We start from the raw sequence: 15,095 nt of genomic DNA, 5'->3' as shown, positions 1-15,095 counted from the left end.
GTTACAATTATAAAGTTTGCCGCCTGCAGGTTGGAGGCTTTATGTCACTTGATTTATAGTTAGTCAGATGTATTATTATTGTTGTTGTTGTCGTTAGTGATTGATTAATTGTTTGTGTTTTCCACCTCAGTGCCATAATAAATGTCAAGTACTATAAAGTAGCAAAACATCTTAACGATAGAACAAACAGAATATTTTTTAAAATCATTTTCTTATAGGTGTTTCTATTCTCTAGTAATATATAGTAATGCCTTTATTTATCTAAAGCAATAGCATTGTCTGTATTATTGTATAGAAATCAACGAGAATGTCTATTATTCTATAGAAATCTATAGGTCTGTATAATTCTACAGTTGACTTTTTTATTTCTATAATCTACAGATTTCTATGGTCGACATTTTTCTCTTGAAATATCTGCTGGATTTCTACAAATGAATATCTGTTTTAGCTTATATATATATATATATATATATATATATATATATATATATATATATATATATTGTAACGTCGAGCGTGCTGTGGGTTCCAAGCGGGAGGTTAATTCAGCAGCGACGGCGGCGAAATAAGCAGACAGACACTGTTTATTGAGTTGAAACGCACCCAAAGGAACCGTTTATTGCTCTTTATCAATGCAATCCCCCAAGTCAACAAAACAGAAAAGACCCCAACATCGGCGCTGAGCCCCCTAATATAGCCCAACCAGGCTTGATCATTGGCCAACTAAAGTTTTCCATAATTAGCATACTAACCCACCAATCCCTGACAACTATACTTCCCCCCAATCCCAGCTGTACAGAGTTGGCACTATGCCCACTATACTACACAATGCAAGGTGTCTAACTATATGATTAGCCCCCGTTTTTATAGCCCGCCGCTACATTGCCCCCCTTTTGCTGCTTACCGCCCTCGGAAAGCTCAATCTGTGTCCCGGAAGCGCAGGGGTGCCCGAACCTTGCGGTGGGGTCTTTGGTTAGGTTCAGAGGCAAGATAGCTGGGTTGAAGGGATGGAGGTCCCCTCTGTGAAGTAGAGACTCGAGGCCGGCGGTGGCATGCCACCACAGGAGGGGTGATTGTGGAATGATGGGGCCTTCCTCTATGGGCTCCCAATGGACCACTCTGAGGTTCCTGTCCTGGGTGGCCGGCTCCCTGGGGTGCGTCGGGTACCTGGTCTCCCCGGTAGGGGGCGAGGCGGTCCCGGTGGAGGACCACGCAGCGTCCTGTGAGGTGTATTTGGACCCGGTACACCACCTCGCCCAGCTGTTGCAAGATCCGACAGGGTCCCACCCAGGGGCTATCCAGTTTGGGGCAACGGCCCTTCTTCCGTTTAGGTCCGTAGACCCAAACAAGCTCCCCCACTTTAAAGTGTCGCCCCTTCTCCCGAACATCATAATTCCTCTTCTGTCGTATGCCGGCAGCCAGTAGACAGTCCCGGGCAAACCGGTGAGCAGCATCGATCCGGTCCTAAAGGCGTCGGGCATACTCTGGTCCAGGAGGGAGAGCTGTGGCGTCAGGAGGGCGACCAAACACAAGCTCGGCCGGTGTCTGGAGCTCACGACCGAGGAGCAGCAGTGCAGGAGTGCAGCCTGTCGATTCCTGCACCGCCGTGCGGTACGCCAGCATGATTAGAGGCAGCTGGAGGTCCCAGTCTCGTTAGTTCCGACTGGTAACAATAGCCAGCTGTGCCAAAAGAGTCCTGTTGAAGCGCTCGACGAGGCCGTCGCTCTGGGGGTGGAGCGGGGTGGTGCGGGTTTTCTTTATCCCCAGGCGACAGCACATCTCCGCAAAAATCCGGGATTCGAAATTCCGGCCCTGATCCGAATGGAGCTCCTGAGGAACCCCGAACCTTGAAAAGAAGCCTTCAATAAGAGCATCTGCTACCGTGCTTGCTTCCTGATCCGGTAGTGCGTAGACCTCTGGCCATTTTGAAAAATAATCCATCGCCACCAGCACATACTTATTGCCCTTGTCAGACACAGGTAATGGCCCAAGGATGTCCACTCCAACTCGTTGCATCGGACCGCCCACTGGACATTGCTGCATGGGAGCACGGGACTGCCCCGGAGGACCCTTGCGGGCAGCACAATGGTCACACCTGCGGCAATGGTTTTCGACATCCCTCCGACATCGGCTCCAGTAGTAACTCTGCCGCAGGCGTTGGAGGGTCTTGTTCACTCCAAAGTGCCCCACCCCAGGGGTCCCATGAACAGCCCGCAGAATCTCCGACTTGAGGGCTTCCGGAACCACGAGCTGCCACCTTGTCTCTCCTGATGTTGGTGTTACCCAGCGTCTCTGCAGCACTCCCTCCCGAAGTGCCACTCCATCCCATTGTGACCAGAGTGCCTTGGTGACTTCTGAATGAGCAGCTACATCCTCCCAGACCGGCCGTCGGTTCTCCGCCAGCCATTGGAAGACTGGTGCTAGATCCTGGTCTCTCTCCTGCTGCGCTCGCCACTCAGTTGCAGGCACAACACGGATCTCCCCGCACTCCCTCGTCTGTCCAACACCCTCTGCTCGGGCTCCCACATGGTACAGCTCCTTTGACCCCTCTTGCTCCTCTGTCTGCTGTTCCCTCTTCAGGCAGTAGGCACAGTCGTCTGGCAAGCAGGGGCGCCTGGACATTGCGTCAGCGTTAGAGTGCTTCTCTCCAGCCCTATGCTGGATGGTGAAATCAAACTCTTGCAGCTGTTCTAACCAGCGGGCTAGCTGCCCTTCGGGCTCCTTAAAGTTGACTAGCCACTGGAGTAAGCATGGTCGGTCCGCAGAAGGAAGTGCCTTCCACACAGGTAGGGCCGGAACTGTTTGACAGCCACTACCACAGCAAGTAGCTCTCTGCGAGTTACACAGTATCTCCGCTCCTGTTTGCTGAGGGCGTGGCTATAATACGCAACCACGTGTTCTCCATCTGGGCACTTCTGGGAGAGCACTGCGCCGAGACCTCGGTCGCTGGCATCCGTGTCTAGCACAAAGGGGAGATCTGGCCGTGGCAACATAAGCACAGGCGCCTGGATCAGTGCTTCTTTCAGGGTGGTGAAAGCTTCTTCACAGGCCTCGTCCCAGTCAAAGGTCTGGTTCTTCCTCAAGAGTCGGTGGAGAGGGAATGCGATGTGGCCAAACCGGGGAACAAATCGGCGGTAGTAGGAGGCAAGCCCAATGAACCCTCGCAGCTGGCGTTGGTTAGCCGGCCTGGCCCACTGCCTCACCACGTTGATTTTTGAGGGGTCAGTCTTAATTCCATCCTGCCCCACAATGTACCCCAGGAAGTAGACCTCCTGCTGCATAAAGCGGCACTTGTCCGGGTGCAGCTTAAGTCCGGCCGTCTCCAGTCGCTGCAACACTGTCCTCAAGTTTTCCAGTGCCTGCTCGAAGGTGGGGCCGTGCACTAGCAGGTCATCAAGATAAACCAGGCACACTTGAGGGGGAATGCCGGCCAGTACCATCTCCATCAGATGCTCAAACGTGGCAGGGGCATTGCACAGCCCGAACGGCATAACTTGGAACTGCCACAAGCCCCTGCCAGTTGAAAAAGCAGTTTTTGAACGAGCGTCCGGGGAGAGCTTGACTTGCCAGTACCCACTGCGGAGGTCCAAAGAGCTAAACCAGGAGGACCCAGCGACCAGGTCCAGTGACTCATCTATCCGAGGCAGGGGGTAGGAGTCTTTCCTCGTAACCTCATTGAGGCGGCGGTAGTCCACACAAAACCGCATCTCTCCACTCTTCTTGGGAACGAGAACGACTGGAGAGGCCCATGGGCTGTCTGATGGTTCTATAATGTTAGCCTCTCTCATCTCCCGGATAATCTTCTCAGCTACTCCCTGTTTGGCAAGTGGAAGTCGGCGGGGGCGCTGCCTAATCGGGGGGGACCCACCGGTGTTAATGGAATGCTGGATAACATGCGTGCGGCCGGTTTCTTCAGGCTTGGTGGCGAAGCAGTTGGGGAACTTGGCCAGCAGCTCCCCCAACTGGTCCTGCTGCTCCGGGCAAAGCCCCTAACTGCTAAGGCGCCAGACTGCTTCCACTGCCATTTTTGTCTCAGACGGGGAGGTAGATCGTGGTTTCATGCCAGTCTCCTGGGACATAACTGAGGCAGGTGAGGGTTTTGGTGGAGGGGTGATGTTTGTTGTAATGGTGGCCTGGAAGTGCTGTGGGGTTGGGGGCAACCCTTCCCGTGTAGAGCAGGGGACTGGAGAAGGCCAAGCCGCTGTGCCCTGTGAGCAGGGGGGCTCTGGAGGAAGGACTTCAGCAGCAGCTGATATCGACTGTAGAGCTGTCTGTGCATAACACGCCACCCCCCTAGACTTGGTCGACTCCCCTAAGGCTGGCAGTGCCAGGCCAGGCTCGGCAAAGGTGGTGATGTGCCCATGACGAAGATCAAGGGAGATACCGGCCCTCCTCAGGAAATCCAACCCGAGGATACAGCCGTCTTGCACTGCGGCGAGCCAAACTTCGTGGCGGAAGGTCCGTCCGGCGTATGTGACCCTCAGTTGGCCCCTACCTTCCATGGGTGCTTGCTCTCCGGTGACCGTTTTCAGTTGAACCGGTGTCGGTCTGACTCTGTTTCTCCAGTCTCCTACTGCTTGGTGAAGGACATCAGGACGAACGACAGTGATGGAGGAGCCGGTGTCGATGAGGGCCATACAGGGGACCCCCTCAATGAGGACAGGAGCACGCAGGAAGGCCCCGTCACCAGTGCGGCCCACCACGCGGGGTTGGCTTGAGTCGAATTCGGCTGCGGTTGGGTTCAACTGTTGGGCCCATGTTTCCCCCCCTACATGGACCCGTTCCCGTTTCCCGTCACCCCTTTTCCTTTGGGCTCTCGTTGGCGACAGTCAGCGATGAGGTGCCCAGGCTGTCCGCACCTCCAGCAGATTCTCTCTCTCACTCGTCGAGGGTTGGTAGTAGCCGCTCTCACTTTGTACTCTGGTTCGCTGTCAGTGCCTTCAGTGTCTCTCCACATATGCTCCACCAATCGGACTGGCTTGGAAGTAAGGTGGCGTGGTAGTGGCTCTTCATCCAGTAACACCTCTTCAATGGATTGTGCATATCCAAGGGCTTCTTTTAGTGTGCTGGGCCTCTTCAGGCGGACCTGGTGACGCAGCTCTGGGGGTTGTAGGCTGCGGAGGAAGGTGTCCAAAGCGATCCTCTGGCTAAAGCTGGTGGGCTCGTCACGGTATGCTTTACTGGAGAGGCGAGCAATGTCAGCTGCCAGGGCTCCTAGCTTTTCTCCTCTAGCTCTGCATCTACCGCGAAGTTGATCCTGTAGGCGGTACGGTGATTCGCTGTCTCCAAAGCGGCACTTCAGAGCATCAACCAGGGAGGTATAATTCACTCTCTCTTCTGGCCCGAGATCCAGCAATACCTCTGCTGCAGCACCCTCCAGTGACTGAGACAGGCAGGAAGCCTTCTTGCGCTGGGACCAGGCATAATCTTCAGCCACTAATTCAAACTGGGTCAGAAAGGCTTCCAAAGACATGACCCCATTGTACCGTGGAAGCTTTGGGACTGGTCCATGCAAAGGAGCAGGTGGTTGAGGAAGTGAGACAGGTTGTGGACCACCCCCCTCCATCTGTAACTGCAGCCTGGATTCCTCTACTCCGTGCAGGGGGCGTGTCTCGTTATTGTACGTCCTCTCTCTCACTCTAACTGTGCTCTGTAGTGTCTGGTCTCTCTCTGCATGACGTAATGGTCGCTCTGCGTGTGCAGGGGCTGTCAGCCTAATGTTTTCCATTAGCAGGCTGGCTTCGCTTGTAGCTGTCGTTTCCAAATCGCTCTTAATCGGCCGCCGGGGCAGGTTTCTCTCCCCCGTGAGCGTGCAGCGCAGCGGGGTAGGCAGCAAGGGAGTTCCCGGTTCCAGCATGACGTTTTCTCGGGGCGGAGTTCTGTTGCTTGGCCGTCTATCTCTCTGACTGTCAGGCTGGATATCAAGCAGCGTTGTAGAGTCGATTTCGCCGCTCTGCGCTTCCTCATAGACCTCATCTTCCTGCTCCTTCTCTCTCCCCCAGAGATTCTGTTCAATCCGCTGCGTCTTTTCTTCACCCCTCCAGAGCGCTTTAATTATTGGTGTTGCCTTAAGCCAAGCCACAGCCCACTCTCTGTTCCCGACGGCCGCTCCGAGCTGGGGCGACCGTTCACCCGGGTGGTTTCTTTCTGCCTCTGTTGGATCCATTTCCCGATCCCACTGCTGACACCAGTGTAACGTCGAGCGTGCTGTGGGTTCCAAGCGGGAGGTTAATTCAGCAGCGACGGCGGCGAAATAAGCAGACAGACACTGTTTATTGAGTTGAAACGCACCCAAAGGAACCGTTTATTGCTCTTTATCAATGCAATCCCCCAAGTCAACAAAACAGAAAAGACCCCAACATCGGCTCTGAGCCCCCTAATATAGCCCAACCAGGCTTGATCATTGGCCAACTAAAGTTTTCCATAATTAGCATACTAACCCACCAATCCCTGACAACTATACTTCCCCCCAATCCCAGCTGTACAGAGTTGGCACTATGCCCACTATACTACACAATGCAAGGTGTCTAACTATGTGATTAGCCCCCGTTTTTATAGCCCGCCGCTACAATATATATATATATATATATATATATATATATATATATATATATATATATATATATATATATATATATATATATATATAATAATGTAACGACTCCTAAAATAGAATTAATTTAAAGTGTATAAAACGAGAAACCAAATATCTTCCGCATCATCTGTTACGCATGCAGACCAGAGTTCCTACATGTCGATAACGCCCACGCTCTAATGAACCAGTACAAGTATTCGGGATATCCTTTAAGGCACCTGGACAAAAACTTAAGCAGTTGCAATTGACGTCTGTTTCTTCAACACCTTTAAACGGTACGTGTTTCTGTGTATGCATTCTTTTCATTTATTGTGTTTTAACTGCATTTTTTTAATCATACGTATATAGATGTATTATGGTGTTATATGGAGTTATTTGTTGCTTGACTCAATCCCCAGTAGAATGGATTTCATTATCCTCATGTTTTGTGTACACTGAACAATAATTTTCATAATGTAATGACAAACATAAACAGTACTTTTTACCACGCTTGTATCCTATGCATATTGCTTTACCATTGTAAACCGTTTGTTCATGCTGCTATGAGCAGAAATATTAATTGTAATGTTGGGAATGTATGATGTTCCCTAATACTGATGGGAAAGGATTTCACAGAAATCGAAACTGAAATGATTTTGTTTTCCCCCCCATCGCATGGAAAAAAAAGTACTAGTCCTTATTATATTATATTGAGAATTACAGTTTTAGTCTCGGTTTTTTTAATAATAAACTGTAGCTTTTAATGGTAAAACTATAGTAATACTAAATAAAAAAGTATGAATAATATAAAAAAAAGTATTGATTTTATCGTACATGTATAGTTGTAAAGGATAGTGTAAAGGTAAGTATTACAATTATAAAGTTGTAAACAGTGATTCTGATGAAATCATTAAAACTATATTGAACTGCGGTGGGGGGGGGGGGGGGGGGGTGGAGGAGTAAACCATCCTTGTTGGTATACCAGGCTGGGCAGTAGCATGGTAGATACTAAGGGGGGGTGCAGAGATGCCCAGTAGATTATATGCATGTCAGTTGTGGAGGTTGTGCAGAATTGTGGGTTAAAGGTTAATTGGAAGAGATTGTGCCTGTCATTAAATGTGCCTGAATCACTTCATATAATATATTGGAATATGCCTTTTCTTAACTCTTGATATAGCCAGGCTTTGCTTACCACAGGAGAGTAAGTGTGAGTAAACACTTTATTCATTTACACTCGACTGCACTACTGAGCTAATCTGAAGAAGTGACACACCCCTACATTTTGTCATGTTGCTTGTGTCTTAGGGGTACAAGGTAGGAAGCATTGCTACTCTTAACACAACTTCTCTGTTCTTGCCCAAAGAGCTCTGTTGTGCGAGAAGGTGCAGACATGTCTTGTGATCAGACAGAAAACCACACCCCTGTGTTCTTTGAACTGGAGACCACCGGACTGGGTACATTTTTAATATATGCAATATAAAAAACATTGGAATTGATCCCAAAAGTGCTTTAAAAGGAGAAGACTCAATTATAATGTTTTAATGCTTGTAAATAAAGCCAGTAAATCGAAAAGACATAAAAGCAGTACTTGTCATGTTTGTTATGAGTTAAGAAAACCATTTGAGAAGCTCATATGTTATGTAAGCAAATATAATTAACTGCATTAATGGCCTTTTACGCAGATGTGGCATCTTGTGACATTATCCAAATGTGTGCAATCAGTGGGGAGAAGACCTTCAATGTCTATGTTTGTCCTCGCAAGCAGATCTCTGAGGAGGCCTCTTCTGTCAATGGATTCACTGTAAAGAACCAAACGCTCTTTCTAGATGGTGTTCCCATGGAGACAAAGAGCCACAAAGAGGCCTTGACAGACTTCCTGGCCTTCCTTGGCACCTTGCACCGGCCTGTGCTAGTGGGGCACAATTTACAGTGTTTTGACCGGCTCATTGTGTCTAGGATTATGTCTGAATTTTGTCTGCTAAATGAATTTCAGAAGGTAATATCAGGATACCAGGACACATTTCTCATTGCCACAAAATATATTCCGAAAACCCACGTCACAAATTTTAAACTTGAAAATCTGGTCAGGGAGATTCTGAATAAATCCTACCCAGACCATGATAGTATGGAAAAGGTTAAAGCTTTGCAGGATCTCTACTATGCTTTACTAAATGGTACATTTTCTACATAATAAAAGGGTCCTGTACTGTAGTATTTACTTACATTTGACAACATTTTTTTTTAGCGTATAGCAATATTTACAGTAGAATACAACAATGACTCATAGCAACCATCGTATATACTACTCACAGCACATAAATACAGAATACTGCAATCTACTCCGATCCTCCCAAATAATTCTCTTATACTGGCTGATTAAAATCCACTTACAATTTGTAAAACCTACTTTGTTGTGTTTTGTGTTTATTTACATTTTATTCACCAGGGTAATGCTGCTTCTTTATTTTTAATTGAAGAATAGCTTATTGTTTGTTTCCTTTGAAACACGTGACCTCTTTATAAAGCTAATTTTGGATGACCCTTATAAAAAAAATACTGCCATGTATTGCAGTATTCTACAGTAAATACTATATTTGACAGCAGTAATGGTTTGTAAAATCTAGTAAACTGCATTATGGTATTTGGCAGCATCTACTTGAAGTACTGCATTAAAATACAATGACCATACTCAACTACTTTAAAACTCCTTGAAGAGAAATACTATAACCACTGTACTCACTGTAAACACTGCAGGATACAATAACTAACTCGGAACATGCATTCATTAGACTATCATACAAACTGGCTTACTGTACAAACTGAACCATGCTGTAATAATGAAAAGCACACTGCCACACTTATATGTCACAAGTATATTCTGTGTGTAACACATGCATACGATTGTTGCCTGCAAGTGAAGCTCAAGAATGAAATTGTTCAATGGAAGTTGTTTAATGTTTATCGGCACTACCATAGGGTATATTATTTTCCGTTCAGTGCTAATCTGAACAGGGCTGTACTTATAGGTGGTTTCGTATTAATTAGTATTGACTATAAATTATTATGAAGTGGAAATACTGTGCTTTCAAAGAGGTTTTAGTGACCTGCGAGTTAATACAATCTTTCAGAAATAATGTATGAACAGCAAATTACTACTGGAAATGATAGTAAAACGCTTTTTTCTGTACTAATTTTCATATTCTGAAAACACTCATTAAGTGATACAAATGACAACAATAACAGTAATTCAGAACACAGTAGCAGTTTCTTTTATAGACAAAATGTACCACGTTGTGTGAGGGATACTGCAAAAAACACTACAGTAAAGTCATTTCATATAATTCACTGCAGTAAATAGTAAAGAACGAGTAAATATTGTAGTATCACATACAGTATCATAGTAATCTGTAATTGAAGAAGGCAATATTTTGATTTCATTTCAGGGAGACCTAAGGAAAATCTATTACAATTGGTTAAATGAATATTAGTAAGGGAGACCACATCCTATATGATCGCTTTCGACAACGCCCCCGCTTACTCATAATATTAGTGGTTGTGCGTAAAGAATGAGGACATTCTAGCTTTTCAGTCTTGAACTTTGAACAACATCTGTCCGATAAACGTCTATTCACCTGTAACCGGTAAGTGTTTCTGTATATATCTTTTTTAGTGGTTTGTTAATTAAACCAATTTTAAAACTTTGCTTAGAACTATTTTCGTCTTCAGTAAACTTTAGCGGTAATAATTACCAACATGTTTCCCCCTAGACTAGTTGAGTGTATTCAATCCGCAGTCCAATTCATTTTCAAAAGCACTCCGGTAGAATATACTGCAATTTTCTGCAATGTTTCGATTTTGATTATACGATATTTATTGTGAAAACACTAATTTTGTATATTTTAGTAACTTTTCTCTGTCGTAACGTTTGCTGTGGTAAATGTGATGGGTAATTCCGCAATTTACCAACTGTAATATTTTCTTCCCACGGCTAATCATTTGCCATGCGTAACAGATGTGTTTACCGTGCTTGCTCTGCTTTTCCATTGTAAATGACAGCACTTTCTCTGAGTATTACAGTGGCATGCCCCCCGAAAGAACACAGATAACACGTCTGCCCAAATCAATGTACTGTATCAGGGTTTTTTTTTAATGTCACCTGCCGCTGCAGTTATACCTTACAGTTTTATAGTTACTTCAGGGAATATTATTCAACAAACAGGAAGTTATGAAATGAGAGCTGGGAATTGGAAACTTTAATTCCGGATTGCCCTAAATCGAAACTAATTTAACTTCAGTACGTATGCAGCAGTCAGAGTATCTCCTCCCACTTTATTAGTAATTGCAGCGGTATAACTGTATAATGTACTATATTAAAACAGTTTTTAAGTATACTTACAGTAAACCACACGGGTAGATGGAAATTCTGCCTACAAGTGACGCCCCGAAAGTGAAATGTTTTGTGTGGAAGTTGTATAATAACTATCCCTTATTAAATGTTTACCCTAGTAAAAGCATAGCAAAGTGTAATGAAGCACAGTGAAAGCATGGTAAAGCATACGTGAGCACGGTAAAGAAAAGCGAGGTGTGGCAAATGCATATTAATAAACGTGTCAAACCAGGGTAAACCAGTTTGGTAAAAACTGGAAACACTGTCATTGAATTTACTATTTCTAAAAGGAAACCATGCCAAACAAAAATATTATAGGAGCTGATATGTTCCATTGCAGTCAGAGCTTTTTACATTTAAATAGACTAATGTCACATCCTTCCATAAGGGCTTTCAAAACACTGAAAGTTAAACACCTGAACACTTTTTCCCTTTTAGACCTTGTGAGATACAAAGTGCAGAATCAGAAATGCAGTCGGATTGGGTAAGAAAGCATAATGGTTTTGTGTCTCTTTTGTTTTTCTTTTGTTTAACAAGATTGCAGCAGGAATATACAGATACCACCTGGGTTTTTGTTTTTTATTGTTTATTTTTAGACATTTTCAATCTGTTTTTACATGGACGAAATGAAGTGTTTATCACAGATTTTACTGGTTCTTTCTGCTGTTTCCCAAAAGTACTGTTATGGAGTTTTGATGTGGTAAGACATCCTGTAAACTGCCCAAATCAGCACAGCTGGTGATCACACTGTGCACTGTACTGTACCTCTATTGAAACAAACACAGTAAACTGCATCATGAACATGTTAAGTGGACACAAAGTAGGTAGAAGTCTCCAGTGATAAATCAAAAGAGAATACAAATAAACCAGTGTGTTTTAACAGTGTTCATCTGTTAGAACTTAAAAATTAGGACCTCTAGATCAATTACTAACGGAGCAAAAAACGCCTTCTTAATGTGTTTGAAATAATGTCTTACATTTGAAAACAGTGATTCAAAGAATCAAAACTAAACAATACTCTGTGTGATTGTTAATCAAACCTTGAAATAAATTAAAAACACACATTACAGTTCCATGTTGGTTTATTCTGCTAACAGGGATTAATCAAAAACACTTTGCCTGCCCAGCATGAAGTCCTATAACATCAATGAAAAAAAAACTTACAGGCTGAAATGTGGTACATGTAGGGGTTAATCAAGGTAGGAAACATTGCTACTCTTAACACAACTTGTCTATTCTTGCCCAAAGAGATCTGTTGTGCAGGAGGGTGCAGGCATGTCTTGTGATCAGACAGACGACGACACTCTTGTGTTCTTTGACTTGGAGACCACTGGACTGGGTAATTTTTCTTGCTTTATTGAATTTCAAAGCTGAGTTTCTACCAGCACCACTACATAATAAAGTAGTGGTTCTTGTATTTTAGCTACAGAACTGGAAAAGGTAAACTATAGTTCTCTTAAATATTTATACAGGATGTGACTTGGAATCAAAGTCAAACAACATAATCAGACAGCTGTATTATTTGCCATTTACACAGATATTTTTCATTGTGATATTATCCAAGTGTCTGCTATCAGTGGGGATAAAATCTTCAATGTCTACACGTATCCTCGCCAGCAGATCTCTGAGGGGGCCTCTGCTGTCACTGGATTCACTGTCGCAAACCAAACACTATTCCGACATGGTGTTCCCATGGAGACAAAGACCCACGAAGAGGCCTTGACAGACTTCCTGGCCTTCCTTGGCACCTTGCACAGACCCGTGCTCGCAGGTCACAATATCAAGGGGTTTGACTGGCCCATTATGGCTAGGCTTTTGCGTGAATTACACCTGATAAACAAGTTCAATAAAGTGTTGACAGGATTCCTGGACACACTAACCTTGGCCAGAGACCTCCTACGGAACTCTGGTGTCAAGAATTTTAAGCAGGAAACTCTGGTGAAGGCGATTTTGAAGAAATCTTACAATGCCCACGATGCAATGGAAGACGTTAAATCTCTGCAGGAGCTCTTCTATGCTTTAAATCCAACCCCGGCGCAAATGGCCAGGCACTATATAAGTCATGGGGAGATGACCCATCACATAAATTAAGCTTTGCAAACCAAAAATTGAGGAGTACTGTTTATGACTCAGGGAAGCTGACATGAGCTTGAAGGAAGCACAGCACCTCACTTTTATAAAGGTATAAAAACAAATATGAAATAATAAATGCTTGGGCTATATACTTCAAAATTGCTTCATCAAATTAATAATATTTAGAGCTGTAGCTTGCTGATGGCAAGAAGGATATATCAATTATGGTACATCTGTGTTTTTAAAATCAACCTTCGGTGGCTGAACTTCTGAATCTGTTTTGAAAAGGGAAGTTTCCTCCTACATGTGCTTTCAGATTAAGGTTTGTTTGTGTGTGAATGTATGTTCAATTCAGATTAAGGTTTGATTGTGTGTGAATGTATGTTCAATTCAGATTAAGGTTTGTGTGTGAATGTATGTTCAATTCAGATTAAGGTTTGTGTGTGTGAATGTATGTTCAATTCAGATTAAGGTTTGACTGTGTGTGAATGTATGTTCAATTCAGATTAAGGTTTGTGTGTGTGAATGTATGTTCAATTCAGATTAAGGTTTGATTTTGTGTGAATGTATGTTCAAACTGCTAAAACCTGTCAACTCTCCTGGTTGTAAGATGTTTTACCTATTTCAATAATAAAACAAATAATAAACAGCTTTGTGTTTTATTTGAACTGTGTTGTTTAAATGTACTTTGTGGTTTGGCAGCTCTTTTTTTTTTGTAGCTAACAAAATAAATTCCATAAAGTTGTGCACTTCCATTCTATACTGTATATATGTTTCAGTGCCCTCCTCCTACAATACCCCAGCTACAACACTTGATGTAAACCTTTGCAATGCAGATCTATCCTTAGAGATCAGTGTAACAGGAAATAATATTAACGAAATTATTATTATTTATTTATTAGCAGACGCCTTTATCCAGGGCGACTTACAATTGTTACAAGATATCACATTATTTTTACATACAATTCCCCATTTATACAGTTGGGTTTTTACTGGAGCAACCTAGGTAAAGTACCTTGCGCAAGGGTATAACAGATGACAGTGTCCCCCCACTGGGGATTGAACCCCCAACCCTCCGGTCAAGAATCCAGAGCCCCTAACCACTACTCCACACTGCTGAAATAAAACGAAATGCAAACATAAAAAGAAATAACACAAAAAAACATTATAAAATAATCAGAATGACATTTTTAAATTGGGAGGTTTATACAAAAAATACTTTAAATAAATACTTGCAATCGTAGTTGTCAAGGCTCAGCCGTTACCATAGACAGATGTATAATTTGAAGTGAGTCGTTTGGGAATTAAAATTGTGATGGAAAAGAGAACCGCGCATAACAATTAAACAACGCTGTAAAGAATTTGAGAATTTGAATTTGAGGGGATGTATGCATCTGACAGTGACAAAATAATGATGTGCAGATTTTGCAATGACGGCTGGAATGGGAATAGAAAGATACCATGTTACGCATTGTTATGTTATGTTATGCATTATGCATTCTTTGTTTTATTTCAAGTTGTGAAAACTTTGCACTAGAGCAAACGCTGTTTTGGTTTTGAATGAATTTGAATGAATGAATCTGTTTTGCTTAGTGTTTAAATACTGAGAAACCCCAAGCTTGTTGTATGCTGCTTCAGTGCAATGGGATTGAAATACAATTCCTATCGTTTTTTTTTAATGGGTAGATTGCTGTAAGTAGGTAGTTGATTAAAAAGAGGAAGGTATTACTGCCGCTAATTAGAAATTATGGTAACTAAATTATCTTTCTGTGCGAGGTTTGTCAAAATGTTTTAAAAAACGGATAATGTTTAATAAAAACAATGTATGTAGTTAAAACATGATGTATACTATACTGTATTGATATATATCTATTTGAGTTGTTTATTAATGGCATTTGTGAAAAATAAAACGAACAATTATAAAACAATAAAAATAATTTCACGGGGCTCTGCACATACTCAATTTAGATATACAGTACTGCATGACAAGTTACATTTGCTTTCATAGCTATATCAAAGTTTGCCATACTAAAAGCATAACAAAGTGTAATAAAGCATAGT

General features: G+C 43.5%; 1 protein-coding gene across 2 annotated transcripts; it reads left to right on the top strand.

The window, feature by feature from the left end:
• The first annotated feature begins 10,138 nt into the window (after positions 1–10,138).
• LOC117429437 (protein PML-like) lies at positions 10,139–13,702 on the top strand. Of its 2 annotated transcripts, XR_009308454.1 has the most exons (5): positions 10,139–10,215; positions 11,400–11,445; positions 12,210–12,300; positions 12,499–13,395; positions 13,435–13,702. XR_009308454.1 is itself a non-coding variant. In XM_058999173.1 (4 exons), the coding sequence occupies exons 2-4, from the start codon at positions 11,431–11,433 to the stop codon at positions 13,050–13,052; spliced, it is 660 nt and encodes a 219-aa protein (XP_058855156.1). In that variant the 5' UTR covers positions 10,139–10,215; positions 11,400–11,430; the 3' UTR covers positions 13,053–13,702. The 2 variants fall into 2 exon arrangements, 1 of the variants encoding a protein (XP_058855156.1); XM_058999173.1 differs by having other exon boundaries at positions 12,499–13,702.
• Positions 13,703–15,095: the final 1,393 nt, after the last annotated feature.

Source organism: Acipenser ruthenus, chromosome 24, assembly GCF_902713425.1.
Source record: "Acipenser ruthenus chromosome 24, fAciRut3.2 maternal haplotype, whole genome shotgun sequence".
Lineage (NCBI taxonomy): Eukaryota > Metazoa > Chordata > Actinopteri > Acipenseriformes > Acipenseridae > Acipenser > Acipenser ruthenus.
The sequence above is the reverse complement of the archived record's forward strand: the minus strand, read 5'-3'. Positions and strand labels throughout refer to the sequence as shown.

Bases quoted from the DNA above. Each gene is read 5' to 3' on its own strand.
- LOC117429437 (XM_058999173.1), top strand. The intron at 12,301-12,498 runs GTAATTTTTCTT...CCATTTACACAG, and splicing joins CTTGGAGACCACTGGACTGG to ATATTTTTCATTGTGATATT.